The sequence below is a fragment of the Dipodomys spectabilis genome, unplaced genomic scaffold, assembly GCF_019054845.1.
Source record: "Dipodomys spectabilis isolate Male_0828 unplaced genomic scaffold, ASM1905484v1 ptg000026l, whole genome shotgun sequence".
Lineage (NCBI taxonomy): Eukaryota > Metazoa > Chordata > Mammalia > Rodentia > Heteromyidae > Dipodomys > Dipodomys spectabilis.
In genome coordinates this window covers 8,720,831-8,732,913 of record NW_024870703.1, presented here as the reverse complement: position 1 = coordinate 8,732,913, position 12,083 = coordinate 8,720,831, and the positions used below count along the sequence as shown (strand labels likewise).

At 38.5% G+C, this 12,083-nt stretch overlaps 1 protein-coding gene across 2 annotated transcripts in view; it reads left to right on the top strand.

Moving 5' to 3' along the window:
- Positions 1-12,083, top strand: part of Mta3 (metastasis associated 1 family member 3) — a 154,173-nt gene that overhangs the window by 65,203 nt on the left and 76,887 nt on the right. For both annotated transcript variants that reach the window (XM_042675471.1, XM_042675472.1), the window contains exon 7: positions 8,112-8,214. In XM_042675471.1, coding sequence (XP_042531405.1) covers positions 8,112-8,214 — 103 coding nt within the window. The remainder of the gene's footprint in view (positions 1-8,111; positions 8,215-12,083) is intronic.

The following is a 12,083-nucleotide window of genomic DNA, read 5'->3' as shown; positions in this document are numbered from 1 at the left end:
GCTTTTGAGTTTTAATTGGAGATAAGACTCTCATGGGGATTTTTCTGCTTGGGCTGGCTTCAAACTGATCCTCAGACCACAGCCTCCTGAGTAGCTAGGTGTGTGCCTCTGGCACCTGGCTTAATTTTCTTTAATAAAATAAGCATTGTAATTTACTAGCAAATGTTAATTGATTGGACAGTACTGTTTCTCCTGATAGACCTTTGGGTTGGTGCTTTATTCTGACAATAGTTTGCCTTTATTAAGTATTGAACCCCAGGGCTGGGAATGTGGCTTAGCAGTAGAGTGCTTGCCTAGCATGCATGAAGCCCTGGATTCGATTCCTCAGAACTCCATGAACAGAAAAAGCTGGAAGTGGCGCTGTGGCTCAAGGAGTAGAGCACTAGCCTCTACTCCTTGAGCAAAAGAAGCTCAGGGACAGCACCCAGACCTTGAGTTCAAGCCCCAGGACTGGTCAAAGCAAAATAAAAAACTCGTGTGTGTGTGTGTGTGTGTGTGTGTGTGTCATTAATTTTTTTTTCCTTTTGTCAGTCGTGAGTCTTGAACTCTGAGCCTGGGTGCTGTCCCTCAACTCTTCAGCTCAAGGGTAACACACTAACACTTAAGCCACAGTTTTTTGGTGGTTACTTCCGGTTTTCTGGTGGTTAGAGATAAGAGTCTCATGGACTTTCCTGCCGGGGCTGGCTTTGAACTGTGATACTCAGATCTCAGCCTCCTGAGTAGCTAGGGTTATAGGCATGAGCCACTGGTGCCTGGCTAACTAAATAATTTAAGAAAAGTTAAGGACAAAGTGGGGTGGCAAACCTCCAGTGAGCCTCTTGAAGCACCTTGGTTCACTGTGCGGTTCAGGAGATTACATCATACAAAGCCCCCAGGTAAATTCCACAGTTTGAAGTGTTTATGATGAATTCATCTCCCTTTCCTGAGTATATTCTCTTTTCCCATTTTCAACTCTTAAAATCTGTTGTACCGCAGACAGCGCACAAAATGTGGTAGAATATGCAATTATAGTGGAAACAAGTAGCAGTTTCCTTCCTTCTTTCCTCCTACCCACACAGTAGCCTCAGCTGGAGTTGAAGTTGTGATCCTTCTGTCTCAGCCCCCCAAATATTGTGATTGTAGGCAAGTGCCACCATACCTGGCTTCAGTGTTACTAATTTTACACATTCTTCTGGGCTGTGAAAGGGCTATGAAATTGAATTGTATGCAGTATTTCATTCTGTGAGAGACCCAGGTTTATTTTTTGTATTTCTTACATGGTTTATAATAGGGCAAAGTTTCCCTCTGTTCTTCATATATTCCTGGGGTGGGTCTTATTTCAGATTTTTCTCCCCTTCCTTACTGTTGAAGTTAGGAAGAGAGATGGTTGGGAGATACTAATAGTTTTATAATATTAAGCAGTCTCTGTGTCTCTTTCTGAAGTTTTGGTTCTGCTGACATTAATCTGTTGATTTATGCTCCACTGTTCAATGGTAGAGGATTGGTAGTATGTGGTAATGGTTATTTATGAAAACAGGAAGGAGAGGTCATTTTTTTCCCAGTTGCTAATCAAATTGTTGATAAGCATACAGCAGTAAACACACACACACACACACACAGACAAACATATCTAAAAGTAACAAAAACAACAGTTATTTTGATGATGGTGAAATATCCTAAGAAGATATAACTTCCCCTTTCTTTAAGGTTACTTTTGCATATTGTAGGAGTAAGAATCTTGCTGTGTGTGTGTGTGTGTGTGTGTGTGTGTGTGTGTGTGTGTGTGTGTGTGTGTGTGTGTGTGTGTGTGTGTGTGTGTGTGTGTGTGTGTGTGTGTGTGTGTGTGTGTGTGTGTGTGTGTGTGTGTGTGTGTGTGTGTGTGTGTTTTGGGGCTTGAACTCATCAAGATTCTGTCCTTGAGCTGCTTTTGTTTAGCACTCTATCACTTGAGCCAGAGTCCACTTCTGGCTTTTTCTGTTTATGTGGTACTGAGGAATCGAACCCAGGGCTTCATGCATGCTAGACAAGCATTCTACCACTAAGCCACATTCTTAATCTCTCTTTCTGTTTATTTTTAAGTTTATAACTTGTTAGTTTTATTGCATATGTTCACCTTTCACAAAGAAAGATACCATTCATAGATTTTAGAAGAAAATGAATAAAATAATGAAGAAAGCATTTTGGATTACTATTGCAATATCAAACATTTAGAATATCAAAATATTTCTCTTCACTTTTCATTAGGCAACCAACTAGATGCAAGGTTTAAAGAACCATACCTTAAACATTTTGGGGAGAGGGAGTAGGTATATCAAGATGTGTGTACCAATAGTAATGATGATGCTGTTGGGAATCATTCATTAATGCTAGACAATCACTCTACTATTCTGCTATACTTTGAGGCGTGTCTTATAAACCCATTCTATTTACTTAATCATTTCCTTTATTATTTAATGATATTTTATTTATAAAAGATTGTTCATAGTATTTAATCTACTTATCAACTCACTTAACCCAATTCTTAGCAATTTAATCTATTGAGATATTTGTATAAAAGAATATCATTAAGCCAGGCACCAGTGGCTCAAGCCTGTAATCCTAGTTACTCAAGAGGTTGAGATCTGAAGAACGAAGTTGGAGCAGGAAAGTCTGTGAGACTCTTTATTTCTAATTGATAACCAAAAAGCTGAAAATAGAGCTGTGGTTCAAGTGTTAGAGCACTATCCTTTAATAAAAAAGTTTAGGGACAGAGCCCAGGCCCTGAATACAAGCCCCAGGACTGGCCTCCCAAAAAAAGAATATTACTAAAACAAATCTTCACTCACTCAAATAATCTTTTCTTTAAAAGTTTAATTATTTCTTTATATAATCATATCTTCAATTTTCCTGGTGTTTTATATTTTTATTGTTAACTTATGATTTTCTTATTAGTTTTCTTAATGCCTTTTTTTTTTTTTTTTGCTTGTCCTGGACCTGGACACTGTTCCTCAGCCTCTCTGTGCTCATGGCTAGTGTTGTGCTCTACCACTTGAGTTGCAGTGCCACTTTCAGCTTTTTTCTGTTTATGTGGTACTGAGGAATCAAATCCAGGGCTTCATGCATGCTAGGCAAGCACTCTACCACTAAGCCACATTCCCAACCCCAGCCCCTAATACTTTTTTTTTAATTCAGTCATGGGGCTTGAACTCTGGGGCCTTGGCACTGAGCTTTTTAGCTCAAGGTGAGCGCTCTACCGCTTGAGCCACAGTGCCACTTCTGGGTTTCTGGGGGTTAATTGGAGATAAGAGTCTCATGGACTTTCTTGCCCAGGCTGGTTTTGAATTTCAATTCTCAGATTTCAGCCTCTTGAGTAGCTAGGATTACAAACGTGAGCCACTAGCACCTGGCCTAATACTTATTTTTATGATACCATTCTAGTAACCTATTATTGCTTTGACTTTTTTTTTTCAAATGCAAGTACCTCATTCTTTTCTTTATTTCAATTCACACATACATACACACATACTATATATGTAGTATACGATATGTTAATTATGTGATTGATATATGAAACTTATGTATTGCAATGATAGGAATTGAACTGAGGGTCTTAGTCAAGCTAGGTAAATGCTCTACAACTATGCTACATGTCCAACCCAACTCATAAGCTTCCCTTGTTCACTTCTTGCACACATTCTTTATCTCTTATGTGGCAAATACAATTCTTGTTTGGAGTATTATAGTGTGTATCAAAACATGAAATTTTCTACTGTGAAGATGTTTATAAAGTCTGAGAATCCTAAAAAATAATATAAAATGAAAGGGTAAAGATTGATTATACTCTGGTTAAAAGAAAGGCAGAGTGGCCGGGCGCTGGTGGCTCACGCCTGTAATCCTAGCTACTCAGGAGGCTGAGATCTGAGGATCGCGTTCAAAGCCAGCCCAGGCAGGAGAGACCATGAGACTCCTATCTCCAATAAAACACCAGAAAACCGGAAGTGGCGCTGTAGCTCAAGTGGTAGAGCGCTCACCTTGAGCTGAAGAGCTGAGGGACAGCGCCCAGGCCCAGAGTTCAAGTCCCATGACCGACCAAAAAAAAAAAAAAAAAGAAAAATGGTGGGACAGATGAGATTCTGATCTCATAGGATATAAACTGAATGACAGAGGGAGAAGGTATTTTAAGCACTAGGAACAAGATAATAGGCTGATATATGAGGGTATCTTAGTTTTATTGACTTGTATTTTATCACATGGGCCAGAACTTTTATTTTATTTTATTTTTTGGGTCCGGTCATGGGGCCTGAACTCTGGGCCTGGGCGCTGTCCTTCAGCTCAAGGCTAGTGCTCTACCACTTACGCCACAGTGCCACTTCCGGCTTTTTTCTTTTTGCTTATGTGGTGCTGAGGAATCGAACCCAGGGCCTCATGCATGCAAGGCAAGCGCTCTACCACTGAGCCACCTTCCCAGCCCCTGGCCAGAACTTTTAAAACACTATTTAACAAAATTAGTGACCAAGGCCATCCTTGTATATGTGAATTAAATGTAGCATTAAAAGTATTGCTAGGCCAGATGCCCATGGCTCATGCCTGTAATCCTAGCTACTCAGGAAGGTCATGGTTCTGAACAAACCTGAGGAAGAAAGTCTGTGAAACTCTTTATCTCCAAGAAACTGCTCAAAAAAAGCTAGAAGTGGCACTGTGGCATTGGTGTGGTAGAGGGCTAATCTTGAACAAAAGAAGCTCAAACGTAGTGCTCAGGCCCTGAGTTCAAGCCCCAGGATTGGAGGGGGGGGGGAGAGAGAGAGAGAGAGAGTATTGCTAGATGCTCGTGGCTCACACCTGTGTAATCCTAGCTTCCCTGGAGGCTGAGATCTGAGGATTGTTGTTTGAAGTGAGCACAGGCAGGAAAAAAGACCTTGAGAATCTTAGCTCCAATTAGTCACCAAAAAGCCGGAAATAGAGTTGTGGCTCAAGTGGTAGAGAGCAATAAAAGGACAGTGCCCAGTTCTTGAGTCCAAGCTCCAGGTCCAGCATACACACATACACACACACAGCACTGTGATACTTGGTACAAAGAAAGTGAATTTTATTTGGGACAAAGAATATTACCATTTGTCTAGGAAAAGGACAATGTGATATAGCCTTAGTTCTTCAGATTATGCTAGTACCATTAGGTGCCTGTAAGGGATATATTGAAGAAGTACTTTAACAGTATTTTACAGGAATCTTAATATATGAGTGGAAAATTTTAACATTTAAAATTATTTCTGGATCTTCATTTCTTAATTTTTCAAAAACAAAAATAGAAGATATACACAATTATATAATTTGTTGGTAAATTAATTTGTGGGAATTCAGGGGTTAGGGAGACCTTCATGGGTTTGATTATTTGATTATATGGAACCCAAGCAGATTATAATTGCCCATTTTGTCAAAAGTAGAGGAGTGAGGTAAGAGTATTACAGTGACTGGAAGAATGTGACCAGACTGTGGGATATGTACCATATCCAAGATCTCTAGAAGTTAGCTGAAAATTTATACAGATACTAAGTAAGCTTATTCAAGATCTTAAAAAGTTTACCCCTTGTGGTATGGTGATAAAACTGTGATATGAATATAATTATTTGGTGAATCCAAAATTTTAATTGCAATTTAATCTATAGTGACTATTTGATATAGAACATTTCTGTATCCTTTTGTGGTTGTTTTTATTTTGGGGGGGGTACTGTCCTGTTTTTTATATGAGTATCCAAGAGTATTTTGTTATTGTTTGGAATGAATTCTTTTTGTACTATCTGCTTGTAGAATCCATGAATTAAATTGAAAAATTTCAAATTAGCTAACTCAAATTTGAATAGCAAATATCAGTTTTACTTTTACATTTTGCAGACTGCAACAGACAGTTTAATACTGAAAAGTACCACCTCATCAATATTATTTAAACAGGTACATTTATTTATTTTATTTATTTTTGCAGTGCTGAGGACCAAACTCAGGGCCTTGTACTTGGCAGGCAAGTGCTCTCAGTACATTTGTTTTTGCTATCACTGTTTTGATATAATGGGAAAAACCATTACTATCTTACATAAAATTAAACCGTTTTTTTTTTAAGATTTGGAAAAGTGTAATTCATATTTTCTTATCTTCAAGTTTCATACAGTTTACAGCACTAAAAAATATTCTTAGAATCTGCAGGTATAGCTCATGTGGTAGAACATTGGCCTTAAGCAAAAGAAACTCAGAAGTCAAAAAATGAAAAAAACCAAACAACAACAACAGGGAGAGCTTGAGCCCCTGAGTTCAAGCCCCACTGTTGGCATACACACACACACACACACACCACCACCACCTCCACCACCACCACCACCAATAACAAAAACCTGGTCTTAAAAATGTAGTTAATGCTGGGCGCTGGTGGCTTATGCCTGCAATCCTAGCTACTCAGGAGGCTGAGATCTCAGGATCGAGGTTCAAAGCCATCCCAGGCAGGAAAGTCCGTGAGACTTTTATCTCCAATAAACCACTAGAAAACCGGAAGCTGTGCTGTGGCTCAAGTGGTAGAGCACTAGCCTTGAGCTGAAGAGTAGAGGGACAGCGCCCAAGCCCAGAGTTCAAGCCCTACAACTAACAACAACAAAAATGTAGTTTAATGAGCCAGGTGCCGGTGGTGGCTCATGCCTATAAGCCTAGCTACTCAGGAGGCTGAGATCTCAGGATCACTGTTCAAAGCCAGCCAGGGCAGAAAAAGTCCATGAGACTCTTTATCTCCAATTAACTACCAGAAAACCTGAAGTGACACTGTGGCTTAAGTGGTAGAGTGCTCACCTTGAGCAGAAGAGCTGAGGAACAGTTCACAGGCCCAGAGTTCAAGCCCCACAACCGACCAAAAAAAAAAAATGTAGCTAATGTCAAGTGCCTGGGCTTGGCATGCTGAGAATTGTAAACAAAAGCTATAAAAAATAAAATTCTTGCAAATTCTTTTGATTAGCAAACCATTAGCTATACTCTGCTTGTGCTATTTTGTGTTGGGAGTGGCAGTTAGTCCTCTTGTTATCTGCCTCTGAACTAGTCCACAAACTGACTATAGTTGGCTGACTTAGGAGGCTGCTTGCAAAGCAACACCTGATTCTTTGTCCCATCCATTGATATCTATTTGTTCCTATGCTCTGAGTCTCATTGCTGGAATTTATCAGTCATCAAGGAATTTTTGGTTTCAGATGTGATAACAATAAGTGTAAGGCACACTGCCTGATATTTACAGAGGCAGGGCTCAAAATCAGTCTTTGTCATCAAAGAACTCCTAGCCTAGTAGAATCTATGGGTACAAAACAAAATTTTGATTGATTCTCAAACCTGTTTTCCATTACTATCCTTTGTCCTGTATTCAGTTCTAGAAAGTAGTTATAATTCCTTGTGAGATATTCTAAATAAAGTATCCTGCATTTTAGTGAGTCGTTGCCTTGGCCTTTATCTCCTTATTGCCTCCCTCCCTCCCTCTCTCCCTTTCTCCCTCCCTGTAGTTCCTTTCTCTCCCTTCTCCCTTCTCCCAGCTCCCTTCCCTTAGTCATGTATTCTCATTGCCTCTAGTATCTAGACAGAATGAGTGTTTTTTTTCTCTCTACCACATTTCAATATCCCATGATCTTTTCATGTTTTTATTTTTTGAATTCTCTCTTCCATTAGTGTATATTGTGCCTTTCAGTTCTTAGCAGAAATATTACCTCCTTCATGACATTGCTTCCTAGGTAGCCTGAAAAGTTTTGTTTTCAAATTCTTACAGCCATAGTTATATCTCATAAATCTTTGCTTTGTTTGTATTATAGATATTTATACATATGGTTTATCATAGTTGAAACATCATGTTAGAGAGGTTCTCATTTCATGGCTGTATTCCTTAGTATGGGGCTTACTGCCTCACACATACAGGTATTCAGGAAGTGGATCTTAATGCTGATACTGTGTGGTTGGCCTGGTGTATTACTCACTTTACAAGGTGTTGCATGTATATCTGCCATCTGAAATAATGTACTAAAACTGAGCATTCAGTTTACATGTGAATATTCCTAACGTATAATGAGTGACTATAGTCATCAACCATATGGTACAGTGGGTTTTGTTAGTAACAACATTCCATTTTCTTTGTTCTTGGGCAGGAGACTCAGATGAAAGGGAACAGTCAAAACTGGAAGTTAAGGTGTGGGATCCCAATAGTCCACTCACAGATCGGCAGATTGACCAGTTTTTAGTTGTAGCTCGGTGAGTATGGCATTATTGAGGCAAGGAATACCTTTTCTTCTCAAAATAATTTGTAGTTCAGATATTTTCCTTCCTTTGCATTCTACTTTTTTCCTGTTGGTTATATTATTATTTTTCTAGTCATATAAGAAAGCTTAATATATGCCACTGCTTCCTAAATAGTATGATTACTATCATTTCCTGTACTAAATGAAAATAAGTTTATTAATTTTCACTGGTTAAGAAAACAATAGTGTAAAGAAGAAATCTCACAACTGCATTTTTGATGTTTAATGAAAGCAACTATTTTATGTGACTTTCCTCTAGACTAGATTATTCAGGTACCAGTAGAAGTATGCCTCTCAGGTTCCTCATAGTGCATGAGGAGGGCCTTTTTGCACACAAGGCTTTCCTGTGAGAGCTGTCAGCCTGACTGGCTTGCTTTTCCCCTTGGCTCTTTGCTCAAGAAAGTGAATGGGATCCGGGTGCTGGTGGCTCACACCTGTAATCCTAGCTACTTAGGAGGCTGAGACAAAGCCAGCCGGGCAGGAGAGACCGTGAGACTCCTATCTCCAATAAACCACCACAAAACCGGAAGTGGTGCTGTAGCTCAGGTGGTAGAGCGCTCACCTTGAGCTGAAGAGCTGAGGGACAGCGCCCAGGCCCAGAGTTCAAGCCCCACGACCGACCAAAAAAAAAAAAAAGTGAATGGGGCAGAAATTTTGTTATTGTAATTATGAGAACAAATGGTGCTCATGGAAAATTGCACAAAGCAGAAAGTGAATAAGATTATCACAACATTGGAATAGTAGATAAATTGGGAAAAATCCTGAGCGAACATCAGCAAAAAATGATAAACGAATAAAGGTATATTCATACAATGTACTATTACTTTTTAGCAATTAAAATGGATGAATTAGAACTGTATGTAGCAAAGAGATAAATCTCAAAAGTAATGTTGAGTGAAGGACATACAGTTTGATCATTCCTATGTATACAGTGTGATCATTTTTTAAAAATTGTATAATGTACAAAATATTACATTTCACAAATGGTTTTATATGTATTACACATTAATGGATATAAATATACCTATTGGATTTGAGGGTAGGTATAGATGACTCTACTAAATTTATTTATTTCCTTGAAGGAATGAGACATGGCAGAAGACTAGAATCAGATGTAATATTTTCTGTTGCACTTTGTTGATAATACAAAAGAAAAACAGTCTTAGCTCATCCGTTGGCAGCACTGTTCTTAGAGATAGTCATCAAGGAAAGTAACACAGCATTTGGAGTACAGAACCCTTATTTCTTTAAATGATTGGATTAAAGCATTTAATGTACATTATTAGGAAACAAAGTCAGTGGGAAAATTCCAGAGAAAGTATATGAAAAGACACAGCACTTTTATATTTGATTTGCACTTTGTTTTATTACTTTTACAATTGCCATGAGCTGAGCTATATTTCTTTTTCTTGGAAGTCAGAAAAAGGGTCACTAAGGAATTATATATCTGTACTATCTTTTTGTGTGTGTGCCAGTACTCGGGTTTGAACTCTGGGCCTGAGCACTATCCTTGAGCTTTTGTGCTCAAAGATAGTGCTATATGATTTGTACTACAGCTCCATGTCTGGTTTTTTGTGCTTAATCAGTGATGGAAGTTTCACAGACTTTCCTGACCTGACTGGCTTCAAAACATGATTCTTAGATCTCAGCCTTCTGAGTAGTAGGATTACAGACATGAACTATTGGCACCTGGCATAAAAAAGTAATCTGAATGCAAACTAAGGTTCAATTTATGGTGGTTTTTGTTTTTTGTTTTTGTGCATGTATTGGGGCTTAAACTCAGGTCCTCAGTCTTACTTGGCTTTTTTGTTCCAGGCTGGCTCTCTACCACTTGAGCCATGCCTACACTTCTTAAGGCCCAGTTTTCAAATGCCAAGAATTAGCAAAGACGTGGAACTGTTAAAACTGCTTTAGAAGAGTATGCTATCTAATGCCACATCCCTTAAACTTCACCTGGCAGAAAAGCATACACCTGTGTATTTAGTACACCTGTGTACTAAAGGATATAAACAAGTGACATTAGTGCTACCATTCATAGTAGCTCCAAATTTTAAACAGCACCTACTGTTGATTAAAGTGAGCAAAGGTGGGCATAGGAAATAAAAAAGAACACTCCATCACAAGGAAAATAGATGTGTACAGCTCTGGCTGACAATTTGATGATGTCACACATCTGAAATCCCAGCACTCAGGAAGCTGAGGTAGGAGTATCATGAGTTTGAGGGCAGCCTAGACACAGAGTGAGTTTCTGGCCTAACCTGGGCTATAGTGGATCCTGTCTGAAAATAACACAATGTGTCCGTACTGTGTGATTTTATATGAGCAAAACTTACCTGTGGTGTTAGGATCTGGGATCATGGTTCCTTTGGGAAGCAGGAATTGGGAATAATGTGGGAGGGATTGGTATCTTTTCTTTTTTGTACCTCATTGTTGGTTAGAACCTAAGTTCATTCACTGTGATAAGTAAGTAGCTGTGCATTGTGGTAGTTTTTACATATGTGTCATATTTTAATTAAAATGTTTGAACAATCTCTTCCTTAGCTAATGTTTAAAAATACTGGTCTTAAGTCTCAACTTCATCTTATTCTGTACCTCTTGAAGTTAAGCCTCTTTTTTTGTACCAGTCCTGGGGCTTGAACTCAGTGTCTGGGCATTGTCCCTGAGCTTCTTTTGTTCAAGGCTAGCACTCTACCACTTGAGCCACAGCACTGCTTCTGGCCTTTTCTGTTTATGTGGTACTGAGGAGTCTAACCCAGGGCTTCATGCATGCTAGGCAAGCACTAAGCCTTATTCCCAGCCCCAAAGCTCCTTTACATATAGAAAAGCATGAAAATCAACACTGTGGACTTTTTTTAAAAATAGGATTTAGTAGAAATTAATTAAATATTATAGTACTCATAGGAAAGGATTTCTACAGTTAGTTCAAAAGTAGTCAGAGCTGGTGCCAGAAGGTCAAGCCTGTAATCCCAGCTACTCAGGAGGCTGAGATCTCAGGATGGAGGTTCAGAGTCAGCCTGGGCAGGAAAGTCCATGAGACTCTTATCTCCAGTAAACCGCCAGAAAACCAAAACTGATACTTTGGCACTGTGGCTCAAGTGGTAGAGCACTAGCCTTGAGCCGAAGAGCTGAAGGACAGTGCCCAGGCCCAGAGTTCAAGCCCCATGACTGGAAGAAAAAAAAAAGTGGTTAGAACTTGCTTTGTGATAGTAGTCACCATGTAACTGATTTACTTAAAAAACAAATTTGAGTATCAAATTATTTACATCATGACATTTTATTTCTTCTTTATGTCTATACAGGCTAATTTTCTTGACTGAATTACAGTTATATATGGTAAAATGGTTTGTCAATTGCAGGCTAATATCCTTTATCTGAAATGCTTGGAACGAGAATTTTTTTTTTAACTTAGGAATATGTGTATATGTATTTATAATGAGGTATGACTTAACAATGGGTCCTAAGTCTAAATGCAAAATTATTCACTTATGTGTACAGATTGTATGTGGAGATCAAAAGTAATTTTAAGCAATATTTTTTAAAATAATTGTTTATGAAACAAAGTATCATAGTACAGAATTTTCCACTTGTATTAGTCATATCAGTGCTCAAAGTTTCAAGTTTTGGAACATTTTAGATATTTAGATAGGAGTGTTCCACCTGTATTTAAATCTTTTTATAGAGGCAAAAAAAAAGAGATACTTTTTAGTTGATTCTTGATTCTTTAATATCCAACGACTTCTTAAATTTTTAAAAATAATTTTTCTCATTCACTACTCAAATTTTTTTTTAAGGCAAAGAAATGGCAGGCTAATTTTTTTGTAT